Consider the following 26,176-nt stretch of genomic DNA (forward strand, 5'->3'; position numbering starts at 1 on the left):
AATGACAAGGTTCAGCACCAACAGCCAACACTGTTGTAATGTTTATAGTAAGTAACAGCAGTCTACACAGCTACCTAATCTACTACTCCAGGTTCCTTATATAGATTTCCTGGTTAAGTGGTTAGCAGCCACATTTAGAAGAAGTTCCACTAGGACTTTGAAAAGCTTTCTAACACAAACAGAACTAACAGGGTCCCTTCCAACTCAGAATATTCTGTGAATTTTCTCTGAAAATGATTCACATACCTGTGAAACATTAAGGACTTGCTATGGAAGCAACTACTTAACCTTCTAAGCTTCTAACCTCCTGTCCAGAAGACAACTGAAGTAGAGCCAACATTACCAGTGACAGCTTCTTGGGAGCTATTATGACAAATTTAGAATATTTGAGAATCAGCACACAAAATCTCACTTAGAAGACGCTGGCCAGACTCATTCATCTGCTTCTTGTGACAGTCAAAATAGTCCAAAGAAAGAGTGATGGAAAACCTCATGTCCCAGCTTTATCTGATCTTCAGCTGAAGAATTTGAGAGGATACAATTTTTCTGCCTCATTTTCTTTGCTCCATAACCACAATGACCCTAGTAATTCTATGCTTCTAAAAGGACGGAAAAGACAAAATATGAGTTTTCAGAGATAGAATAGCAGGAAAAATATTGATCAAACAGGTCCAAACCCAAAAGTTCTGCTCAGTTTACCTGGAAATGTTTTAAATCTAAATTCAAAAATAATGACAGGAATTATCAAACCCTGATGCAAAGTAAGCAGTTAAACACTGCAAGCTTTTCAAGAAGTTAATTCTGCATAGTCTTTGCAATTATCTTCTAACTCTTACCGATGCAAACTTGTGTCCAAAGCTTATCCACTCTTTTTGCACCAGAACTTCAAAACCTTCAATGGTTCTGTAGTAGCTGTCCAGCATGAGCATGGCCAGGGAGGTGAGTTGAGTCGTGCGGTCCCAGCCATCACTGCAGTGAACCAGCACTGAGCTCCTGCCTGATGACACCTTGTCTGCCACCTGAATGGCTCCTGTCAGCACGAGCTGGTGATGAGCAACACATACCAAACAAACAACACAGTTTATTTCTGCTCAAATGATAACAATAAGTTTATTTCTTTTTATCTGAATTAATTTTATTTCCATTAAAAGACCTGAAAAGAGCAGTGTAGTTAATTGGAAAAAAATTTTCTAGGAGAGCAAGTGAATTTCTTGCATAAAAATAGAGAAAGAGATAGCTTCCCTAATCCCTTAGTAAGACCAAATTCATCTCACAGCAAATTCTTAAAAAACATGGCAGAAAACAGTAACCTTGATAGACCAAAGAACATAAGCTTCTTTTTCAAAGAAAGAAGGGATTTACCATAGGATATACTTTCTAAAAATTCAGTGTTATTTCATTTGACTCCTTTCTTTTAACTAAATTTACTGAATTATCTCAGCCTCTCGAAAAAGAAGCTTGCGCCCTTCTAATATACTTATTTTTCAAATATTAAGATAAAAGTTTTATTAAGCAGGATTCATTACATAATACTCTATTGTTGGAGTCTGAGTGAAAAAAGTTTCACTGATTACTTTTGTACAGCTGTACTTGAGGCAAAAAATTCAAAGGTCAACTAGTAAGAACACTGGTGAATTACCAGCTTTAAGTATTTTATTTTTTCTACCAGATGAAAATTACAAAATTTACAAATAAATGTACAACATTTATTTATTTACAAAACCATATTTCACAAAATAAAATCACATACACATTGATAACTGAAGTATTTACTAATATTTCACAATGACAGTCATCTGCAGGCCTGTATTGCAAGAAACCAAAGTAAATCAGTTCTCATGCATGTAAAGCGAATCAGTCTAAGAATGCATTCTTCTGCTAGAAACTCTTAACTTGAGGCAGACAACAAACATTCAATTCACCTACTGTTGCTTAGTTATGAGTTTCATAACATACTCTAAGATTAGTTGGCAAAAAAAGCCAGCACTCACTGATGTTTTTTTTGTAGTCCAAATAGTTTGATATGTTCCAGGACAATTTCAAAGTTTAGCAAAAAAACCAAGTATGATATGACATATTTTGACAAACATTTTTCAAACAATCTAGGAAAACTTACCTTTATATGTTCTAACCAGTGGGTTGATTCCAGACTTGACAACCAGTGTGATTCTTCCACATTGGGATAAACAATGTCCTTCAGCTTCTTCAAAGATTCCCGCATGACATGAATATTATGAATATCCAAAAAGAAAAGTTCTGCATTGGGATATGAATCTTCACCTTCATATCCTCCCCCAGTTGCCTACAAACAAGAAATCTGAAATTAACTTTAGTCATATAAACACTCTTTTCAACAGAGCAAGAAAGAAATGAATGTCATTTGACATGGAAATAGACAAAAGTGATAAAATGTTTGACCAAATAAATTTAAGAGTTCATTTAAGAATAAGATACCTTGAATTTTAAAATTATGTTCAAGAATCTTAGATTCTTTCTTTAAGAGGTAAATTAGCAATAACATTAAAGTTTACAGCAAACTACTTTTTCTAAAACTAAATTTTAGTGCTGAAGGCTAAACATGTATTTAGACTGTTAAAATACTAAAGAGCCACATAAATAAAAAGCCAGTTCTGCTGCTGCTCCTTCAAAACATTTCACACCACCACCGCAGAGGATGTGCCTGGTTACAAAAGGAAGCAGAAAACCCACACACATTTTAGGGCACAATGCCACTAAAAAGGAGACTTTCCAAAGATAAACATTAAATTGTTTGGATTGGAGAAGACCTTTAAGATCATTGAGTTGAACCATTAATTCAGCAGTGCCAAGACTACCATTAAACCATGCCCTCAAGTGCTACATCTTTTCAATACTTCCAGGGACAGTGATGCAACCACTTCCACAAAATTTTTTTCCCAATATCCAATTTAAACATCCCCGGATGCAACTTGAAGCCACTTCCTCTTGCCCCATCACTTGTTACTTGGGAGAAGACATTGACCTCCACCTGGCTACAACCTTCTTCCAGGCAGTTGTATAAAGTGATAAGGTTCCCCCTGAGCCTCCTTTACTTCACACTAAGCATTACCAGCTCCCACAAGCTCAGAGAGCTGCAAAATTGCAGCATATCCTGCAGACAACAAAAACATGCCATAAATTTGGATAAATAAATCTTTCCTTTATATGCTATTGCAGCCATCAGCTATACATCAGACAAGAGCCTAAAGCTTTTCCCCATTAGTGCCACCTACAATGCTGTACAGCAGCACAGTATCTGTCCTGTGCACTCTCTTTACTGAGATGTAGGGTTATTATCAGAGCTTCCAGGCTCTGCAGTGTAAGAAGCAATGAATGTATTTTTCTCTTTCCTTGGAGTGTTATGAAGTCTTTGTGAGGAATGATTGTAATTTCAGCATTAGGGCTGCTGCAGCTCTAGACTGTGTCTTGACCTATGTACAAGGAACACAGCAATGCATAAGTAGCACAGCCCAAGATTTTGCTTAGGCAAAATCTTCACAGCTGTTCACAAAATATTTTCAATTCTGATCAACACCGATTTGCACTTTTTATGTCATTCTCCCTTACACCCGGAAACGCACCCTACTGTGTCTACTGTTTATTGAGCATTTCATATTTAGAGATATGAGGAGTTAATTAAAACATGTATATATCAATGTCTCTAAGATATTACCTTACATTTTTCTGCAGCTCTTGGACAAACTCAATTTTTTACCCCATCTGTTTCAAAGACCTAACTGACAATCTTTCCACAAGGCAAACAAAAATATTACATGTTTTGTTCACCCATAAAAATTCAGTGTGCAGAGGATACTGGGATTTGTACTATCAAATGCAAACAACTGAGGCAGATACAAAACTTTAAAATGCAAACCATCAGGTTAAAACTGCCCCTAGGATAGTCTCTGAAAGAATGTGTGCTATACACACAAACATAGTAACAAAGCTTAACAAACTACATTGTGTATTACAGAGAAAACTCTACAGGTACAAACACATGCACCTAATTGCACAGAGCAAACCATCAGTATTATTGTCCCCCTTGAATTACTACTGTTATTCTTGAAAGCAACTTAACACTGGTTACACATAAACCTCTTAGATGCAAACATGTTTTGCCATTTCATATTCCTTTCAGCACAAACTCTGAAGAGGGCTCATTTCACTAATCTGGTGTTTGTTTTGTTCCACAAAACTATTCAGAAGCTAGAATTCTTTCTCTCCAGATAAGCACATTTATCATTTCACTCAGGTCTCAAACCCTCTTGAGCTCAGCTCTCATGCTCCTTGCTGTGCAGACACACACCTCCACTAGTAAGTACTGAAGAGCATGTCCCCCTCATTTGTTTGAAGGTCCATGACTAAGTGACTACAACCAGGTGTGACACATCCTCTTATGACAAAAGCATTAAACTTGTCTCCTTCACCACCATTCCCTAACATGGTTTTTGCAAAAACAGGTGGAGCACATCCATGTATACTATGCTCCGTGTCAAAAACAACACTGACAGAGTGTACAGGCATTATGTGAGCTTGCCTAAATAATCTAATCCTAAACAGAGTCGACAGGGAAACAGAGGAATCAATCCACAGGCACACATTTTCTTCCTGAAAGGTTAGAGGATTTTTCAAGATCTGTTCTAGCCTGGGCTGGTATATGATTCTGATCCCATTTGGGTTTTGATCACAGATAACAAAGAAACAGTCACCTTACCCAATGAAAACAATGTTTTTGTACTTAGCAACTACAATCACCTGGGGAAGAACAAAAGGTACCAAAGTATCCAAGATCATACCCAGACTACTGTTTAGAGTGCAAGTACCCAAACTAATTTATTTATCATTTTCTCTTTATTTGCTGGATGCCAGGATAAGTCTGAAGTAGTCCATATAATGGTTAGGAAGACCCAAAAAAAGGATGCCTGTCAGTGGGCTTGGCTTTATGCACACATCCTTTTTAGGATGGAATTTTCCCAGAGGATCTGCAGGTTGCTCAGAAGTGGCCTGTCATTCCAACAGGGGATATGCTCTACAGCCCAGCCTACAGCTACCTCACAGTGCAGAGTGGAGTCATGCCTGACTTCAGTCCCATGCTAAGATCTGCACTTGGCTAAGAACAGACACAGAAAAGTGTGTCTGGAAATCCACATATGGTCTTGAAACTCTGCTTAGGGATCTACCTTAGGCACTCATGTCCTTTCACGACCTTGGGCCTCAGCGGTTGATTATGTAAATCTATCTATATTAAGATTACTACTATTCTGTGAGGTTTCCTGTGAAGGGAAAACTACAAAGTAAGTATCTTTCTCATTCCCTTCATAAGACATTAAATAAGACATTAGAAGCATCTGTTTACCTTGTTTGCTACTGCATTGACATTGGGCCTTGCATCATAGATGGTCAATTTGGAGATCTGTCCATTGGCCTCCCTGATGGTATCAAGGTATCTTTCATCATCTTTATTCCGCTTGCCACTCATTCCAACCAGGGGCTGACTGCAGCGCATGATTACAGCTTGTGTCTCTGGATGAATCCATGAGAGAACCTGGTCACATGGCAAACACACAGCAAAAAACCCTTATTTTAGTAAAAATATCATAACTTAAATCTTAAAGCTATATTCTTTAAAATACGCAGTATGAAAATGAACACCTTTCATTTCTTCAAAATACAATCCCTTGACACCTCAACTGCCTCCTAGTCTCATAAAATGTAATAATAATCCTCAAAAGAGTTCTCTTTCATATTTAATGTTTACTGAAATCATACTTAACTATATAATTCAATGTATTTTAATATTTTCCTACAAGTCTTAGGTTACATAAATAATCCTGAAAACTAAACTAATGACAAACACAGCCATCTCTGCTGAAACTAAAAAACAACTCTGGAGAATGAACTCATTGTAGAAACAGTGATTAATGGCTCCAGTTCTACACAAACAACTTTTCCCTTTTTTTGGAGGGGAAAGGGAAGTTGAACCTTTCTACAGTATCTTGAATGTTTTCTCTTCTCTTTAGAGCGCATTCTGTTCCTCAGCACTCTTTACAAAGAGGAAGCACTAGAGTGAAGTACATGCTGTCTTGTTGTTCTGAGCCAGAGACTACTTGCCACAAAAGGCAGCGAGCTGCCCAGGGAACACACACATTGCCAGAGATTAAAGATAAGCAAGAAACCCAAGAAGCTGGCAAAAAATGCAAATTCATTGTTGAAAAATATTAAGAAACAATATTCTCATCCACTCTGTAAGTGGTGGGTTACAGAGTGAAAGAAGATCAGAGTTCAAACAAAAAAACCCCAAAATCCAATCCTCAGAACGTGTTCATTCCTGAGGTGTAGATCAGAAACAATATCTGCCAGTGGGGGAATAAGGGGAGGAGGGGGTGAGGATGAGTGGTTATTTCTTGACAAGAATGAAATTATTATTTAAAATTACTATTTTAATAAAATTACTGTAACCAAGGAATTTACTCTCACTGTACAGGTATACCAAAAGGTCTGTCATGAATTTTGACATGTCACACAAAGGTGACAGGGATGACAATGCTAGGCTATTATAACTATATGCACAGGTTGTGGATTACACATATGTATGCATATTATACAGATATATGTGTGTGTGTGTGTGTGTATAGTAAATTCATAATCATAGACCTAGTCTGTCAGTAAATACCATATCTAATAAGTATTTGTCATATTGAGCTGTTCATCTGTTTGAAACTGAGATTCAAGATAGCTTTCCGATACTGTCTAAGAATCCAGCACATCTTCCAAGTTTGCCAAAGGGAAATAGCAGTTAAAACAAGTATTGGGATAGAAATTAGTTTCTCTAGTGCTGTAAAAAGCTGATATATAATAATTCTCTTACCTCATAGAATTTTCATAACAGAAACTCAAGAAGCCAAATGGGTTTCTCTTATTCTACAGATTAAAAAGCCCAAGAATCACTAAAGTGACTATGCATGAGGTCTTATTTTAGGACTGACAAGTGAAATTATATTTAAATGCCATATGTTGCAGGACAACATTTCTGATTACCTTTTATGTGCATTCAGCAATAGTAACCACTGCACACGGCAGTATAAGGCTCATTCCTCATCAAGGGAAACTGCACTGCTGGCCACTGTTACTGGGCAAATCAAGTTAAAACTAATGAAGCTATCATTAGTTATAGTTATGGAGGAGAAATGGAAATACGGTTTGACCAAGACCATCTTCAAGAAGTGAAAACCCCCAGCGAATCAAAATTATTTTGCCATATCCATTTCCAAAAAAAAAGCATCCTCTGCATTGCGTTCAGCAAGGAGTTGTTTGGATGCAAATTAAAACTAGCTATGCCATCAGGCAAGTTCCATCACCTTATACTCACCGGAATTCTATTTCGGGACCTAAAGGCAGCAACTTTCTTGAGATCATCATCTGTTGCATTGTATGGCACGACCAAGAGCGCAGGATATGTGTCACATAGCCCGTAATGCTCGTTAATGAAGGTCACTCGCCACCGTTCATTAGGCAGCCCCTAAAATGTAACATGAAGTTTTTCAATGTATTTTTGGTTGAAAAAGTAATAACTCCACTCCTGAATTTTGCATGACATTATGGCCACATGGCAACAATTTAACTAAGTACCATTTCAAAGCAATAGAAGCAAAAACAATTACAAGACCACACCAATTCATTGGAGATGGATTCACAGCCTTAAACAGCTGCACAGACATCTAATACCCTTATGCACACAATTCTAGCCTTATAGTAAGTTTCAAAACAATGACTGAAACTAGGAGATGTATATCTTTAACCGTGGGATTGAGGAAAGAAAATTTTTCTCTCCTTCACTAACGCTCTGCTTTTCCACCTTCCCTGGTGAAGAGAGACTGTGGGGAAGTTTCACTATAACCTTTCCTCCCTGTAGCCTGATACTACTGTCAGGTTAAAAGTAAGATTCAGGGTAACTTTCTTACTGAGAAAGAACAACTCCTAGTTGCACTCTGCCCAGTAAGGCGTTTCCAGAAGAAATACTGTTAAGTCCTCCATACACGCACAGCTGGGTTTGTGTGGGTGTTTGTATCTTACCTTTTTTGGTCCTTAGACTTCTAAACCATAAACCAAAAAAACTATGGAGGGTAACAAAAATTAAGGAAGTTCTTATTGTTTGGTATTTATTTTTTTTTAATGTCATATTTTAATTATCTAACAGACATTTTAAAATGAAATATTAATGTCTTTCATTGACATTTTTCCAAGATCACATAAAGAGCAAGGAGGAATACTGATAGACATCCACAAATTCCATAAAGTAATGCTGTTTCTAAAACAAGCTGGTTTTTCCCCTCTTCATTATGGGAAGAACAAATCCAATCTATGTTTGGGACGCTATAGTTACATGTTTAGCACACTCTACCTGCCTGTGCTCACTTAGCAGCTTTATTTAGCAGGCACATTTTAAGAGGCATCAGTAACTTCCTTCAAAGAGCAAAGATTAACTTCCTGTGACATTCTAGGTTTTTTTAAAGGCTCAAGTGTTTTATTTATTTTCTTTATTTTTCTTCAAGTTGCAATTCATCCTCTCCCGGCTGATAAGAGAAATGTACAAACAGTAATTCCTCTGTGCAAGTTGGGAGGTTTGAAAGCACCAGGCAATGGCAACTGTAGTAACTCACCTGTCTCCTGTATTCAGACATCGGGTTGTACACCATCCATCCATTTTCAGAAAACTTTTCTTCATTTACAAAGGCAAAAAAAAGCTGTAAGATATAAAAGAAGCTTATTCCACCAAACTCAGACTATAAATAGCAAATACGAGAGCTCATCATCAGTTATACCCTAATGCTTGCTACAAAACAGGACTGACTGCTCCATGCCAGCCCCACTCTCTCCATTTACATCTGGTATGAGCAAGACTATGAAGCAAAGAGCAACAACTAACAAAAAATATGTATCTGGTAATGAAAATAATAAAAAATATGACAACAGTTAAAAGGTAACAAAAACAATAGAAATTATAAAGGTTAACTGGTTGGATTTTTCTTTTTTACTGTCAAGAGGTTGAAATGTTTATTTCTCATTATCACTAAATAAACTACCGTCTTCTCAACAAATTTCTCCAATAGGCACAGTTTCAATTACAAGATACAACATTGCTAACAAGATGCTAAATTCTAAGTGGAAAAAGGTTTTAATTGCTGTTCATTGCCATTAGGAAGGAGCCGGGTTTCTGCATCCCCTCCCCAACTGATACTTACTAAGAGAAATCCCAATTACTGTAAAACTCCATGAAAGTAACAAGTTGCCGTTGAAAATGAAACAGTTAGCTGGTTACATTACTTACTTTTTACTTGCTTTGTTACTTTGCTGTCACAATTCATTTATACAGCACAGCAGCCTCACTCAGCATTCCAGCAAGTGTCTCATACCTTTTACCTTCCTTCGCCTTCCAACAAATTTCAAGTGGGCTGTATTACCTAACCCCCTTCTCTTCTCTTGTTTTTTTCTATAGTTTAGGGTGAAAGCAAAGTAATGTTTATGTTAAGAATCTTCCTCATTGAGAAAATGATTTTGATGGCCTACAAACTCTTCAGATACCAAAACAAGCATGAAACAAAGTTGTTTCAAATAAAAAAAAAAAAACCAAACAAAAACCAAAAACCAAAAAAACAAAAAAGAAAACACAAAAGAGGATGTGTTGTCCTGAGCTAACCTGAGCAACAGCATACAGAGCAGAAACACTCCAGAGCCCATCATAGCTCATCTGTAACAAAATAGCTGAAAGTCTCCTAGCTATTCAAAAACATTAAAAGGAGAAACTGAATGATAAACTGAACATTTCACACATGCAGAAAAACCCTGTAAGCAAGAAAAAAATTTGTGGTCTAAGGTGCCATGATTCCTCCTACAAAGGTCCAGAGAAAAGGCAATGCTTGAAACCTTCACCACCACCCCCACAGAGGAGGCTTTGAATCTTAGGAAGGCTTCTGGGCAATTCTGCTCAGCCCAATACGTTACACTGCTTTAAATGCTGAACAGCTCATATCAAAACACAAAACTGAATCCCCCTCAAAAAGAGAAGTTTTTTCCTCATGTAGTTCAAATAAACAAATATTTTAGAAGCATGTTACTGCTCGCTCAAGATGTTTTATCTCACTAGTTTTACAAACTGGAATTTCAAATTAAGGCACTATTTTAGAGCAAGTGCAGTCATTGGCAAGTTTGCAGAAGTAAACAATGTATTCCCTGGTTTTATTTTCTGAATGTCTTTACCATTTTTAAAGGGGCAGACCTACAGTGCAAGTAAACATTACAAATTCTTTTGACTAAGTAAGCTGCTATCAGAGGGAGAGATGAAGAGATGGACATATAACCTATCAGAAAGAAACCCCATTCCATTAAAAGTAGATGCAAGTATTAAAAGTTATTTAAAAACCTGGAAAAGGTTGTTTAATTGCAAATAAGGAATACAGCAAAATGGGAATATCACTATCTGAGAAGCGGTAGATGGAACTGATTTGCTGAACTATTAATAAACAGCTACACACAAGAACCATCCCCTCCTCCCAAAGGGATTTGCTATATCCTGAAGAGCAACTATGCTAAGAATTCAGCAAGGAACCAGAGATAAAGAAGAATCTTAGAAGAATAGGAAACAGAAGCACTGGAATCCTAACAGGCCACTTAAAAGATATCTTGAAGGTAGGAATAAGTCTTTTATTTTCATTCCTACTTACTGCAAGTTTCCTCATGAAAAAGCAAAAATTACCCATCTGAAGCCCTGGTAAGTAAAACTCATGAGTTTATTACAGTGCACTGTGATAGCTGTTACACAGAACAGATTTTTACTGACAAAAATAAAAAAAGATGCTGTTCCTAACTACACTAAAATTAAACTAAAAATAAATGGCAGCTATGCTGCTCATGTCACCCACAAAAAAAATCCACAAGACATTAGAGGGAAAAGTGTATTTTGTTTACATCTTTTAAAAAACAGGGTTACATTTATTATGCATGAGGGGATGGATTGAATCCTTTCTGAAAGAACAATGTCCTACTATGTACAGCATGATTCATTTACAAACACTTGGCTTCAGCAGCTTTACCACATATGTTACAAAAGCTTAAAGTCACACAACTCTTAATTATTTAAGTGGACAATTACACTTCATCAATTTTGTTGATATTTCAGGTAGTACAAATTCTTCCTATGTTTCTCAATAGCAAGAAATTCATTAGTAGAATAGAGCAACCAGCAAAAATCTGGAGTTTAATAAATCACAGAACACTACAATGAATGCAAAGGCACACGGAGCAGAATTTGGATTCAGATTTTTGTATAAACAAATCTGAGGAAACTCCTGCATTATACTACACAAGAACAGTATTTAAAAATGACTAGTCTCTAAAATCCTGAAGACTAAAAATTATTTTTCTTCTGCAACCATTGACTAAATTATAGCAAAAGGTTTATACACACACATTTGGATGTATACCACTGCGTACAGACTGCACAGTTAATCTGGTGACTACTGAAATTCTTGCTGTACCAAAAGATTAAAGATCTGAATTCTGTTTCCACCACCCCCAATAGCTAGAGTCTGAAATACAGTAATGTCCCCACCCTACCTTAAGCACACTTCTCCCAAACAAATACACAATTATTGCTGTTTTATATTGTCATTAAAAGAGTAGGAGATATACAAATGCAATAGTCTAGAGTTACACTCAATTAATATAGGTCTATTTAATTCCTAACTACAGTTTACCATATTGACTGTAACAAGCAACCCACATTTATAACCATTTTATTATAAGAATCATACACTTAACGTAAGATATATGCTTGGATACAGTTGCATTTTATGACCTGTGTCAGTACAAGCCTTATTTAGCACATGTTTGCACATTACTTCTTTTTGAAACAAAATGTGATAATGAGCAATATTAAGTAATTTCTACTGAATAACATTTTTTGTTGAATTGGGTATTTTATTTTTGTAATTCAACCAAACTGATAAACCACATTATAGTGAACAACGTGATAAATATGTATTTAGATCCCAGAAGAGTTTGTTATAGTTCAGGTTAGCTTCACATCTGCACTAACGACTCACATATTTCTACTTTTGTCCTGAATAATCCAAGATTATAGATTAAATGCAGTATGTTTGTATATTTATGATTAATTCAATGCTGCTGAATCTTTCGCCTCACAGTGCACAAAATCTGAATGCAATTCTACAGTGCAGCAGGCAAGCGGAACAGAAATAAACAGGAATGAGAAATTATGCCATTCACAATGTAACATACATAGGTTCTCTTTTATCACTTGATGTAAGATTTGAGAGGTGCTATCTTAGTAAAATTACCTGTCTTAGCTTTTTGTGGATACAGGTTCCTTAATATTAGTGCCCCTCCATACACACATACTTGCATGTGGGGATGAAAGCAGGGAGGTCACACCATTGCCTGCAGGCACTAAATACATACCAGCTGGGTGTGTATCTATAGCCTTTAGATGCAGAGGGCAGAGGAAGGTCGGAGAAGGACATGAGCAGCTCTCAGAATTGTGTGACCCCACAAGGTGTAAAAGCTCTGCCAGCCTCTCTCAGTGCACCATGATTCACTCAGGAAAGCCTTTCAAATACCAGAATAATAAATGGCTGGTCAGTTCTATGCCTTCTTCACACATCTTCCCTTCAAATCTATGGTACATCCCTATCCCTGCTAGATCCTCCTTCTCCCCAAACAAAATTTTTGGTACTCAAGAACTCAGTACCACCCTGAACTCCACTCATGTTTTCTTCCCTCCACACACAAAATTCCATTCCTTTCTCTCAGAGATAATCCTGCCTCTCCAGCAAAAATCTTTTCTCCGCATGTCCTGCTGCATATAGTCTATCTTCCCAAGATTTAAATCAAGTGCAGCTTCATCAGATGTGTCCAGATTTGAGTGGAAATTAAAAATAAAACAAAAAAACCCCCAAAACCCTACATATAAGAGATATTCAGGTTCAGAAGAATATTGCAGTAAAATAGAAGTGTTTCATTGTGGACTTTTTGAGATCACAAATAGGTTTTTCAAAATCAAGAACATATAATCAAAAAGCAGACCTGTGGTTTGCACAGGTGCACCTGAGACATTAGTTTGGTTAGCTACTAAGGACAAACAACAGCACAAGTTTCAGGCAGACTACCTGCTCAACACATCAGTATTTCGGGAGCAAGCCTCAGTTGTCATCCCTTCTCTCAGCACTGAGACTGGTTAGCTGAAAGCTACTTAAATAAAACACAGATTTATCTCAAGTTATACTGATAATTTACCTCACATCTTGAGTTCAAGGAAGGATAATCAGCAGTTACTTCCAATGCACTGATCATAGCTGTTCTAAGTTTGATGGAGATTAATACTACATGCCTGATGGAAGCCCATCAACTCTGATTAGTCGATCAACTAATTAAAAATCAGTTTCAAATTCTTTTCAGCTACCATGGGAAACCGAAAGAGTAAATCAAAGAAAACATGAAACAAGTAAGAAATCAAGTGTAATAAATCACCACTCAAAACACTTTTTGGATGCAAAGTTTGTGACTTTTCAATACCCATAGTTGGCAAAAACCAAGCAAGACTCCCCATCCATCAGCTAAGATTTTTCCAAAACCAAATTAAATCCCTGCACAAAATGGAAGTAGGAATTTCATTGCAGATCCTTCACTTGAACCAGAAGGCTGAAAAATCTTCTAAATCTTGTAACATTTTTGGTAAATCACTTTTTATGCTTCACTGTGCAAATAATTGTTTACTTGCAGGTAAAGTAAAACCACAATTCAATCAGTCTCTGTTTTTAAGCCTCCTACAGACAGAGTCCTTAACATTCAATTTCCTCTTCCCATTTAGTATACAAAAATAATATGCAATACACTGGTTGCTCAAAACAGAAGATAGTTCTGTGAGGTAAAGGAGAAAGCACCTACAATCTGACAATTGCAGTTTAGCAAGCAGTCTATTTAGCAGTATAAATGTAACATAAATATATAAACACCAGTATAAATACAATAACTACACATTTACTCTTTATGGAATCATAGCACATTAACACATATTATACTTGTACATGAATATATACCATAGACACAATTTATTAAATATTTGACCAGTCTTTATGCATTGTAAAAGAAGAAGGCAGTAAAACTAGAACAAGAAACTGCCACACACCTGTAAAGAAAATCAATTGCATTTTCTATTTCTAACTCACTGAAGTATGTTTTTTACATATCATAAATTACTAGCTTTTTACTCGTGGTAAAGGCTGACAGTTTCTCAATGCATCTAAAAATAAATATATCATTATCCTTGCCATTATTAATGGCATTTAGTATGCCATTACTGCAACCTAGCCAGTTATATCTTACATGCTCATCTAAAAACTAAGGTCAGACAGTGCTGGTGTAAGTCCCCCCTGGTCCTTTGTGAACATGGTCAACTCACACCACTGCTGCCCTGTGTCATGGGGAATGAAGGCTCAAGTAAAAGGGTTCTTTGCGAATTCAGGTGCTCTGTCAGACAAGCCCCTTCACCAGCCTTGCTCCAACTAAAGTTATCTTTGCAGACCAACAGCAACACTGGCATGAGTAGACCCTCAACCATTTTAAATGACCAGGATAAGCAGTGACACCAGGAGCAGTTAGTCAGCCAGCTCAGCCACCAGTTTCATCAAAATGGGCATTCCCACAGACCTGCTGGGGTTAGGAACAAACACTGATTGTGCAGATACCATGGTGCTGAACAATCTTATAAAAATGATGATGTGTAGTCTCATGGTAAGATCAGGAAGTGAAACAGCTGCTATGTAGAAACTAAACCAGAAAGACCAAATATATGTCATCTTTTGTGGTTTACTGAAGCATCTCATTTGTGGGGGTTGGCTATTTTGGTTTCATTTTTCCAAATGTTAAATAAAACCAAAAAAAAACAACAACCACTTTCAGCAACAATTTTCTTTTAATTAGCACAAGTTTGCAAATGCAACAAGGGATTAGCAACAGCAGCTGCTTGCTGCCCATCAACTATGCTGTCATTCAGATGAACTATCAGATTTTACTTTATGCTACTGATTCAAGGATATCTGAACCCAACCTATGCTCAAATTGGAGACAAACAAGAATCAGCTTCTGGATGTAAGCACCAAGGACAATGCTGAGGGACAGAGGAAGAGTTGTGATCAGGCCTGTCATTTATTATACACTCTCAAACACTGCTGTGAGACGGTGATGGAGACAAATGTTGAGAACAGTAAGTACACTCCACTCAAAAATAGTCTTTTGGGTTTTATTTACCATCCATTTGTATGAGAATGGTACAGCATGAAGAGAAGCAAGGCATCTCTACCAGTTCCTGTTTAGGACCAGCTGTTGGGATATAGTTCCACTACAGCTGAAAATCAGTAATATAAAAATCCGATATAAAATATAAAAAATACAGATAAAAATCAGGACAGTAAAGCTTTAGAACTTTATTGTCCTGATGATATCTTCTTTCTACTGCAAAGCTGTACAAGCATCAGTGCTGCTGAACCAGCTAGGATGCAATTCCACAAGATGGTCTGAGTTTAACTAACATTTTACCATTGCTAAAAACAGGACATCCCTCCTCTTTTCTCTCCTGCCTTCTACCTGTTCCATTCACATGTCCACTCCTGAACTGGTTCTGATGCACACTGATTTCTAACCAAGTCTCCCTAAATTGTTCAAAGCAACACAAGACTACCCAGAATATTTTGTGCTGGATAAGTGAGTTATGCTGGCTTAATGATTACACAAATACCAGTCTGGTATTAGAAGAATAATCAACCATATGACTGAACCTTTCAGTCATAGAGAGGAGACCAGAGAAGAACAAGAGCTCAGCATTTGAGTATCAGCAGGCTTCCATCTCCACCCAGCTGTCATGGAGAACTACAGCACATTCTTTGTAGAACATCTCCCTGAGTGAGCTGGCTGCATAGCCAGAGTGTTAAGAGAGCACTCCAAAGCAAAGGCAGGCATGCACAGTCCCAACACACTGCCACATTCACACAGTGAAACCTTGTTCTAAACCAGCTACTGAAAGGAGCAATGCTATCATCCCTCATTCACATCTACCCAGAGATGCTTTGACCCCATTACCACTTTGGACTAACAAGATAGGAAACAACTCAGAGTAAAGCTTTTATTTTTATCTCCTTGTTAACTTTAGTTGCTTTCAGTTCCCTATCTGGCTTATCATGCAGCCTCAAACTCACATAGCAAAAAGCAAGGCAGGAATGGAAAACCAGGCAGAAACACTTATCTTTGGCAGGTTCAGTTTAAACTGCTTGCCAAAAAATCACACGCTTGCTTAGTTCATGTTAAAGTTAAGGGCTCATTCACACTGTGACATTAGAAAGTAAGGACAGCTGCAACTTCAGATGTAACACAGGCTCACTTTATTACCCTCCTAATTAATCCTGATTTCTAATGGGTATACTCTGCCTCAGACATAGTTATGAGACAAAGTACAGCCACTCTCTCTCCACATTGTCAACATCTCTCTAACTTCTGTGCTTTACTGAATCCAAGGGCCAAATTACTACTACCTCAGTCAAGACTTTTGTTATTCAGGTAAACTTCTGTTGGCAAGTGGCCTTTACAAAGGCCATATAATGATGAGCTTTATTAGGTTCAACAGGTCCAGCAAATAAAGCAGGAAGTGGACAAGTCCACACATTACTGCCACCGCTAGACAGGATCTCCAGGTTTTTTTGAATGATGAACCTAATACAAGTCCATATCTGATCAACATGGTATTCACGCCCCATAGCTGGATTATCCCACAAGGCACTGTCCTAAGTCAGTTACAATTTGTTTTGCCTATATTCACTACATACAATCTTCAAAAAACCAAAAAATTCTTCAGTATGATAATGTGGATGAGATTGCATGGGCATGATGGAATCTACAACACAGGAAATATTCAACAATACACTTTACTGTGCCCTGGATAATCCAATCTACAACCCTCTTGCAATAGAAGCCAGAACCTCGTGATGTCTAGAAGACACGTTTGACCTGAACCTCTCCATGACTTGGTATTTCCACATACAGCTTCTTTCACATCATACTTTCAAGGTTCACATATTCTATCATGCTTTCAATCATTCTCCATTTTAAAATGGATAAACTGGCAACAGTAGAATTTGATATATTCACTTCTTCAACAACCATCTTCTTTGTGATTACAGCTCCTCACACCTACCCAAATGTAAAAATCTGTTTCATTTTGGAAGGCCTATTCATTAACAATACAAAATATTCCAAGCAAAAGCATTTATTTTCTCTTATACTTTCACTCCACAGTTTGCATATTGAATGAAAATTTCTGCAGAAAAGTTTTAAAGAATTAAATGTTTATAGAGTCCAGCCCATTGACTGACACATTCCTGCAAAGAAGTAAGATTCTTGCTACAGCCTTGTATACTTTGAATTCTTTGAACAAAGTTCTTAAAATTCAGAGCAGAACCTTCCAATACTTTGTGAACAGCACTCTTACACAAATAAAGCACACCAATAAAGTGTAAATTTAATATTACAATGGACTAAACAAAGCATTTACTAAAGAGAAGTCAAATGACTCACACCAAGGACAATGCACAGATTTCAAAAAAACGGAAGATAATGATTAGCTTGCATCATTGTTGCTCAATTCCTTCCATAAGAAGCTTTTTTAACCTGAAATAAATCTGAGCAAATTCATAAATGTATTCCTGTTAAATCTTTAGTTTGATGAAGAAAACAAGTGCTGTCTTACCTTGCTTCTTCTCCTGAAGTAAAACCCTTGGTGATTCATATTTATCATCACCTTGGAGACTGCTTGCTTAATTAATGTTTTCAAGAAATCAAGCAAGATACATATTCCCTATATTCCCAAATGAGGGAGGATAACTTGCAGTTTCTAAGCAATGAAATCTGTATGGAGCAGAGGTGCTCAGTCGTGTATCTGGAGTATATCCATAATTTTACAAAATGTATAGATTTAAGTGTTGTAAATATACAAAACAAAAGCTGCTGCTCAGTTTATCCTGACACCTGATTTTGTGGTTATACTTTTTAAGCAGCTATGATATAACCATTTCTAGGTCAAATAGGTAAAGTTAATTGGCAAGAACTCTGCATTACTACAACTCAGAAATATGAATAGAAATTATGTAACTTACCAAGTTATGTGACTGGGGAAAAGCATATTTTGTGAGGACTTCAAATATATCTCTCCTACTGTGCCCTTCTTGTTTTAAAGCAAACCGTAAATTCCTCATATCCTAAAACAAAGCCATTATCTGTTAGGTGAACCAAAGCTGTAAGATTCTTCTCTCTGTACAAGTGCTATATTATACACCAAACATGATTTAGAATCTGCTTGTAATATATCTCAAACCCTTATGAATGTTCAGTTTTACTTCTTATCCTATAAAATAGAACAGAGTATAAGAACTGAATCAAGAAAGCAGTACCACACTCTGTGTGCTGCAAATGGCACTTTGACATGAAGCCACAAGAAATGGCTCTATTTGATTCACTAAAAAGTCTCACGAGCTATTGGAAGTTTGCAGGATGGGAATTACTCTGTTTTTAAAAGAAAGATTTGTCAGTAATCTGGGTAGAATACATTGTTCCTATATTCTCATCACTGGTGTTAAAAATAAGCAATCTGCACATTAACTGCTAAGAATCAAATGTGCACACAATCAATTAATCTAGTAAAGGACCCTGAATTATCCACTGAGAACTTCCCTATGACCATAATTTTCCACGATGACAATTTTTTGTAAGACTACAGATATTTTTTACATAAACTTTTCACTGGCTCTATAATTTACAAAGACCCTGTTTGAAGTGCTCTTCAAAGACATCAGAATTATTAAAAATATTTCTTTTAGAACAAATAAAATAAACTGGTGCAGGAATAATGCCCTAAAATACAACTGATGTGCAAAACCTTGTCAATTAAAAAGCAGTATCAATCCCTCTGCTTGAGTGCAGGGAGGACAGGTAAACAGCCCCTTATACAAACGGTATTTCCCTGTCCAGTTTCAAAAAGCTGTTTTTAAATTCATCCATAAGCATATACTATTCCTGTCCTATAAATAGGTAAACAGTGAGAAAAAACCCCTCTAGATTTCATTTCCTCCCGAATTACTGGAAAGTCTTACTTTACAGGTTATATCTAATCCATAAGAGTTTTCTCCTCTGCTTGAAGCTCCTCCCATTTTTTCAATCCTTGAAATTACACCCAATGGAACATTCAAAATCACAACTGGATCCTGCAAGAAAAGTTTGTGTAAGGAAAAGATTAATGTGAAAAGAAGACTCAAGCAAAATGTTCTTATGCATTCCCGAATAGAAAGCAGACATGAAATGCATACAGGAAAAAAACATTTCTGCCTTTGAGCCTCCTCTCCCAGCATGTTATTTAGTCTGTACAGTCACTCTACAGCCTTGAGCATCCTCCAGTTTAACATGCTAGAAAAATATTTCGTACCTTGTTCAGTACACAGGGAAAATGGTGGCAATACCCTAAGAGATGCCTTCTGCAACATAGTGATTGTACCAGCTTGCTAATACTGCTTTATTGATATACAGCAAAAAGCAGAACTAAGTGAAAAAAAGACATTACTAGTACAGTTAGCTACAGCCAGAAAGACCTCAGTTCAACAGTCCTAAATCCTTATTTTTTTAAAAAAACATACTATGAAGGCAACCACAAACACATTTTACTCTCTTCCATGTCACTGCTTATCAAACACATTACCACTCCCATCACTCACATAAGGTTCTACTGCTCAAAGCATTTTTCTCTTCTAACAGCCAGGACAATCAAAGTCTCGGTTTACTGAAAGTCATTTTAAGAACTATTGCACATCATTAGTTGCTGCCCTTGATTTATCACAGATTAAGTGTAAAGAGAACAGCTATCAAAAAAGCTCTGACAGACAAAAGATAAAGGTATCAGTTCACTGTAAGTGATTAAACTGATGTTTTACCAGGCAAAAATCACACTTTTATAATACACTTAACTTTAAAAAACTTATATTTTTATACAGATTTCTCAGTGGCACAAAAGCAATTACTATTTAGTCATTTCAGAATTTAGACAGGGTAATTACAAACATTACATACCATTTCAAGCAAAAAGCCTCCCATGCAATTCCACAAGCATATGTATGCCAAAACTAAAACAAATGAACTGGTCACAAGATAAATCAAAGGCAGTGGGGGTGAACAGAAGGGAGTTTAAAGCCAACTCATCCCATGAAGTAATTGTGACATATTACTCACATTTTCCATACTTCTTAGGTACAACCTGTAGTTCGTGATGTACAGTCTTCCTTTAATGGGGCCATTAAATGGACACATATAAATAACATCCTTGTCTGTAAGAAATGTAGTATTTCTTAACAGATTGTGAAAAGACAAAATGAAAGCTAAGGACAGTACCACTTAAGTAGCAGTAAAATAGAACGAGAACTGTATTCAGAGGTGAATGAATTCAGAAAGTAATACATCTGAGTTTTATCTTCTAAAATTATTAGGAAAATGTGAAAGACACATATACTAAACTTGTCCAAATTAAATGCAAATATTTCAGTAGCCTTCCCTAGTTATAGTTGTGTTTTCTTTCTCAGCACTACACAGGAGAGGGCAGGACATAGAACAGAGAGTACTGTTATTACTGTATCATAATCTATTCACCATCCCAGAACAAATAGATTGTTCATACTATTACACCCTTCTGTAAATAATTTTCTACTGAAGTAGTAGTTCCAGTTGTAGTGTTTAGGGAACTCATCATGCTGCAGAGAAACATTACATTTCAATTTGAGACAGAGTAGGTCCATCAGCAGTTTTTCAGCAAGGACAGTAACAGAAAGATACTAAGACATACCACTCAAAAATATTTAAGTGAAGCAATGCAAGCAGAATCACAACTGTTCAGGCTGGAAAAGATATCTCAGATCATTGAGTCCAACCATGATATTAAAGACTTCCATTTGTTTCTTCCTCTCCCCTCATTTCTTTAGCCCAATCTATTTATCTGCCTTCCACAAAAAATGCCCTATTCCAGGGCAGTGCCCCAAAACACAGACAATTTCCATAAGTATCACATCATACATCCATCTTAGTCCCACACCCTCTCCCTCACACCTTCATTAAAAATAAAACTACTTCCTCTGAATCACCACTTTACTTTCAACTGAGCCAATCTTGTTTACAAATCCACCCAACAAAACTGGGCATAGGGGAGGAGAAGCTGCAAAAGCAAAACATAGACCCCAACTAAGACTTCCATTTCAGTAAGAGCCTCCATCAAGATAACTAATAAATAAAATATAAAAAATAAAGATATATAAAATATAAAAATAAAGATAAATTAATCTCCCTCATGCTACAGCATTTCTTTATGTAAAGGGCAACAAGAACAAAGAAGCCCTGTTCATCCCCTCTTGTGTCAAGAAAGCATAGGATGGTAGTTTGGGAATTCATCTTTAGGCTTAGATTCCACATCACTCTACAAGGTATCAATGCATAGTGGGTGGAACATAGAATTCCCTTGATTCCACAAAGCTTGGAGGATCTGTCATCACCCAACATGTGCTACTTAATCTGTAGATACAATTAGGACACAACTTGCAATTTCTTTCCATGGCAGATCTGCCACATGTAGAAACAAAGATTTTAAACACTTAAAAGTTATTTGTGAAAATTGATAAACATAACATTTCACAATTCCTTTGAAAAATTCATGACATTTCAGCATGACTTACCTTTGTCCCCAGCCCAAACCAGTCCAAATTACAAAACCATTCAGTAAGATACAAGTGTCTGCCAGACTGCTGAACATCACTGCATCAGGCAGCTATCAAGCCTCATACCTGTAACCCTGGTCTCTCCTGGCAGACGAGGTATTTCTTCATTTTGTTCCCAGTTAGCTCCATCTTTTAGAGTCTAAAGAAGAGAAGTACAAACAGTATTTCATAGTTTATTTACAATTTCAAATTCCAGATTAAAAACAAAAACAATCAAAGGTAATTCCTCCATGGGAGAGAACAGCTCTTGCCAAAGTAGGAATTCACACACTGAATTCCAAAACAGGAACACACACCACTATCTTAAAATGCAACTATGAAACATTTAAAGGTTGAACAGATCTGAAATATAAGCAGGTTTTAATCTTTCTCTTAAAAGAATGGTCAGTTATTTGCATTAAATTGGAATTAAACTTCTATACTGTAAATTCTCTGGAAGTTTTGTGCAGTTAATTTTCCAGGTACATCGGGCTTGGAAGAACAACTCAACTGAAATTACTTAAGCAATGTATTCCCAACTGTTACACACAATCTACTCTTTTGTGACCACATTAAGTAGTTTCTCTTTTCTTGCACCCTGGTTACATTTTCTTCAGCTGCACAGCATTAGAAAGCAGAGGGGGAAGATATTTAGATTGTTTTAATATATTTTTCACTCCAGATAAACAGCTTAAAACTAAGTCAGACAAACATAACAAGGTATAGCTTAGCAATTGCAATACAGAATCTAAAGCAACAAAGTGCCAAAAATTTTCAAGAATGCTACAGAATATTTCAAGGTAGAAAGCAAGGATAAGATTAAGTACATTGGAACTTACTTTAGGGAGCCTCTCACTAGCTATGATAGAGAATATTTTGCCCACCCACTCCAAAAGATATTTAAATCATCTCAGTTAACTGCATTAGAATTTTAGCAATAAAAATAAGTATATACATACAAGAAGCCATTTAAACACTTATTTTTCTAACCAAATATGCAAGACAATGCTCTCTGGGAAATCTGATGTACAAAAATAAAAACATGGAAAAAGTTACACTTACCCGTTTACTTGAGGAATTCTCCAAGGAGTTTGAATTATATTTAGGTGTTGATGATGAGGCCATGCCAGGTATCTGACAAGTAAACACAAATTGGAAACTTAAACTTCCCCCTGAGCTACAGACTATTTCCAGGAGAGATTTTAGATGTTTGAGGTCCACAGGTAGACATCAAAAACTTAAAAGAATGTTTTGCAAGCTACTAGTAATTCAAAAAATTACACAATCCCTCGTAATTGAAGATTACTATTCAAAAACATACAAACCTAACAAGAAATTCATTACTAGCTTTGCTATTGGGTCTTATAATACGGAACATTCTGACTCAAGCTCTATAATGGAATTCAGATGTTGGAATACTAGTATTAGTTCAGTAAACAGACATTAGAGTGTTTAAGTCACTGTATGTGGAGGAGGCCCAGTCCTCTGACAGGCATCTGCGGCATCCTCCCTAGAGATCAATCCCCTAAGACAAGATAAAACTACTTAGTTACCGTAACTAAGCTGGGGATCCCTTCCTGCTTCAGGACCCCATGTTATCTCCCTGCTAACGACTGGTCACCTTATCCCCTCTCAGACCATTGGTCCCCTTCCCAATCCTCCCCCTCCCTATAAAAGCCCCAGCTTTTACCCAATTCAGGGTTAGACCATCACTGGGCCCCTTCGCAGAAGCCTGCATTAAAGGACTCTCTGTAGAACATCATGTGGTCTACCGTCTCTTGTCTGTGTTGGCAGGGGAACCCTGGAACGGAGCTGGCTGGGCTGAACAGAGCTGATCACAGGGCAGAAATTACTGCTAAAAGAGCCATGCTCCCAAGGTTACCCACAGCTGGAGGCTGCCTGCAGAACCCCTGACAGCGGCTCTGTCCCCTGGGACAGCCTGGCTATCTGGGCTCGTTGCTGGCAGAAGCTGGGGGTCAGACTGGCCCCCAGGATCCCTGCCTTGCAACAACTGTTTACACATATTATGAAATGCTACCTATTTGGAGTATAATTGCATAGCTCTTGGAAGTCACAAGCATGTCAACACACGCAAGTGGTTCAAGTTTAAAAAACAAAACAAGAAAAAGCAGGAGTTTGACAGTACTTCTCTGTTTAAAAACAATCCCCCATTTCCTAACTGAAGCTTCGGTTAGTACACCAAAAGAAAGAGTGGCCCTCTGGTCTGTTCAACCTTCATGTATTTAAAGGAAAAATATTTTCTTTTTTTTTCCAATGGTATTAATTAAAGATAGAATCTTGTGTGACAGAGGATTCATCATCTTAATTTCCCAATATTGCACAAGGGAATTCTAGAATTAACACTGGGAAAGCACTTCCCTTTTACTACTCACACTCCTGCCATCAACTGATCTGACAACACACAGCAGTCTCGAAGAGATTGTTTGTTTGTTTGCTTGCGGGCGGTGGAAAGAGGGAGACAACTACAGACTACACAATCTTTGTTTCTATTGCAGAAATTTGTAGTCTTTAAAAAGAACTCTCTCCACTCTCAACACTGGAAAGTTTGGCCAGATCTCTGCACCATGAAAAGCAGCCCATGCTCCTGTGTAACAGTGGGGTAATAATGACACTACAACAGTCCTGTGACAGTGACACATTAAACTACAAGAGGAAAAATGCTTTGACATCACTTTAACAGTACACAAATGTGCAGGAATAAAGAGGAAAACCACATCCTGAGGTTCTACAGGTTTGTAACCCAAGTCCTTTGAATCTCATTATCAACACAGGAAACTTGACATTGTGTTTAAAACTGCAATATTCAGTGATACAGCTTATCAGTAAAAATCACATCCTCCACAAAATAAAAAAAAAAAAGAAAAAAAAAGAACATACATTCAGTTGAAAAAAAAGAAAAAAAGCTTTTGAATGCCACAGAGCCTGTATGACCCTGAACACAGAGGTTACTACCTCCCTTCTGGGTCTCCAGCTATCTTAACTTTCTCCAAACATTGAAACAGGGGCCCAGAACTACTTTTAGTGCAATGCTTTTTAGCAATCAAAATTAAATCATTATCCTTTCAAAACTACCCTCCACAGAAATATGGTTGCAATACTGAGTCTAATATTTTGACCACAGACTATTAAGAGAAGATATTTTCACAGCTTTTCCTTCCTTGCAAATCTTACATACTATAAACTTAAGGTAGCTTCAACTTTTGCTATATTGCTATGCCAACTTGTTCATATCCAATACTTGTTCAGAAGAGATTCTTCAATTTACATAAGTTCAAGATTTTGTAAAGGTAAAAGGCATATTTACTCAGAAAGTTATTTTTTTTTAAAAAAATTCATATGAAGTGTCCTTTTTTTCATATTTTAGCTGAGAAATGACAGGTGAGACAAAGGCACAGCAGCCCCAGTTTTTCTATGTCAGCAGAGACTAAGTAATTGGAACTTTTAACAGGAACTCATGTAAATTTAAATTAAGGCTGTACCATCCACAAGAGACAAGAGAGCATACACAAGCCCTAGAAAAGCTACTTTTAAAGGATGTAACAGCCCTGAATAGATCTGAGCTGCAAAATGGAAATTCTGACTGCAGCAGGTACCAGCACACCCAAGCTGGCTGTTGATCTTGCACTGGGGCAGCTACTCCAGCAGCAAAGCCACAGGAAGAGCTCAGCAGAGGCCACAGGAACCCAACCAGGACCCTGGACACTCACCTCAGAGCCAGCCCACTGTGAAAGCTGAGAAATAAAGGCTTGTTTGGACACTCCTTATGCCTTCCAACTGCAGTGTACTCCTGCTGCTCACAGAGGAACAGCACCAAGTGTTTCAAAAGCCTTCTGTTTGCTCCTTTGCTTTCTGTATTATTTCTCCTTTTACTGCACATTCACTAAGTTTGGGCTGAAGTGTAGCATTACATGAGGAAAGATTCTGAAATAATCCAGAACACTGACTATAATTCTCATTGAGATGTGGAAAAGTTAAAAGAAATAGGCAGAGGTCCTGTCAGGTTCTCAGAAAAAAAAATCTAAAAAAATCTAAAAAAAATCTATTTGAGGAACCTTACAATACACGACAGTGCTTCCCTTTCCCCCATGCTGCCACCCCACCAGGCCATTTTAAGCAAATAAGATGTGTGTGGTCTTGAAGCAGATGTTTATGTTTCTGTGTATGCAAGTTTACTTTGTGTAAGATTCCCCCAACTCTCCCCAGATCCATTTCTTTAAACATACTTTACAGTGAGAATAAATTAATTATCTGACTTCAATTTCTATAGAGAACTTCACTATGGAATCACAACC

The 26,176-nt window shown here is 37.1% G+C and overlaps 1 protein-coding gene across 7 annotated transcripts in view; it reads right to left on the reverse strand.

Annotated features, from left to right (window-relative positions):
- Positions 1-26,176, reverse strand: part of MTM1 (myotubularin 1) — a 43,138-nt gene that overhangs the window by 9,527 nt on the left and 7,435 nt on the right. For all 7 annotated transcript variants that reach the window (XM_015626091.2, XM_019006504.2, XM_019006503.2 and 4 more), the window contains exons 3-12: positions 22,926-22,997; positions 21,951-22,023; positions 20,356-20,450; positions 19,230-19,340; positions 18,237-18,338; positions 8,679-8,762; positions 7,388-7,537; positions 5,375-5,563; positions 2,117-2,302; positions 837-1,043 (exon numbers count right to left, since the gene is read on the reverse strand). In XM_015626091.2, coding sequence (XP_015481577.1) covers positions 837-1,043; positions 2,117-2,302; positions 5,375-5,563; positions 7,388-7,537; positions 8,679-8,762; positions 18,237-18,338; positions 19,230-19,340; positions 20,356-20,450; positions 21,951-22,023; positions 22,926-22,988 — 1,260 coding nt within the window. In that variant the 5' untranslated portion in view covers positions 22,989-22,997. The remainder of the gene's footprint in view (positions 1-836; positions 1,044-2,116; positions 2,303-5,374; positions 5,564-7,387; positions 7,538-8,678; positions 8,763-18,236; positions 18,339-19,229; positions 19,341-20,355; positions 20,451-21,950; positions 22,024-22,925; positions 22,998-26,176) is intronic.

This window comes from Parus major, chromosome 4A (assembly GCF_001522545.3).
Source record: "Parus major isolate Abel chromosome 4A, Parus_major1.1, whole genome shotgun sequence".
Taxonomy (NCBI): Eukaryota; Metazoa; Chordata; class Aves; order Passeriformes; family Paridae; genus Parus; species Parus major.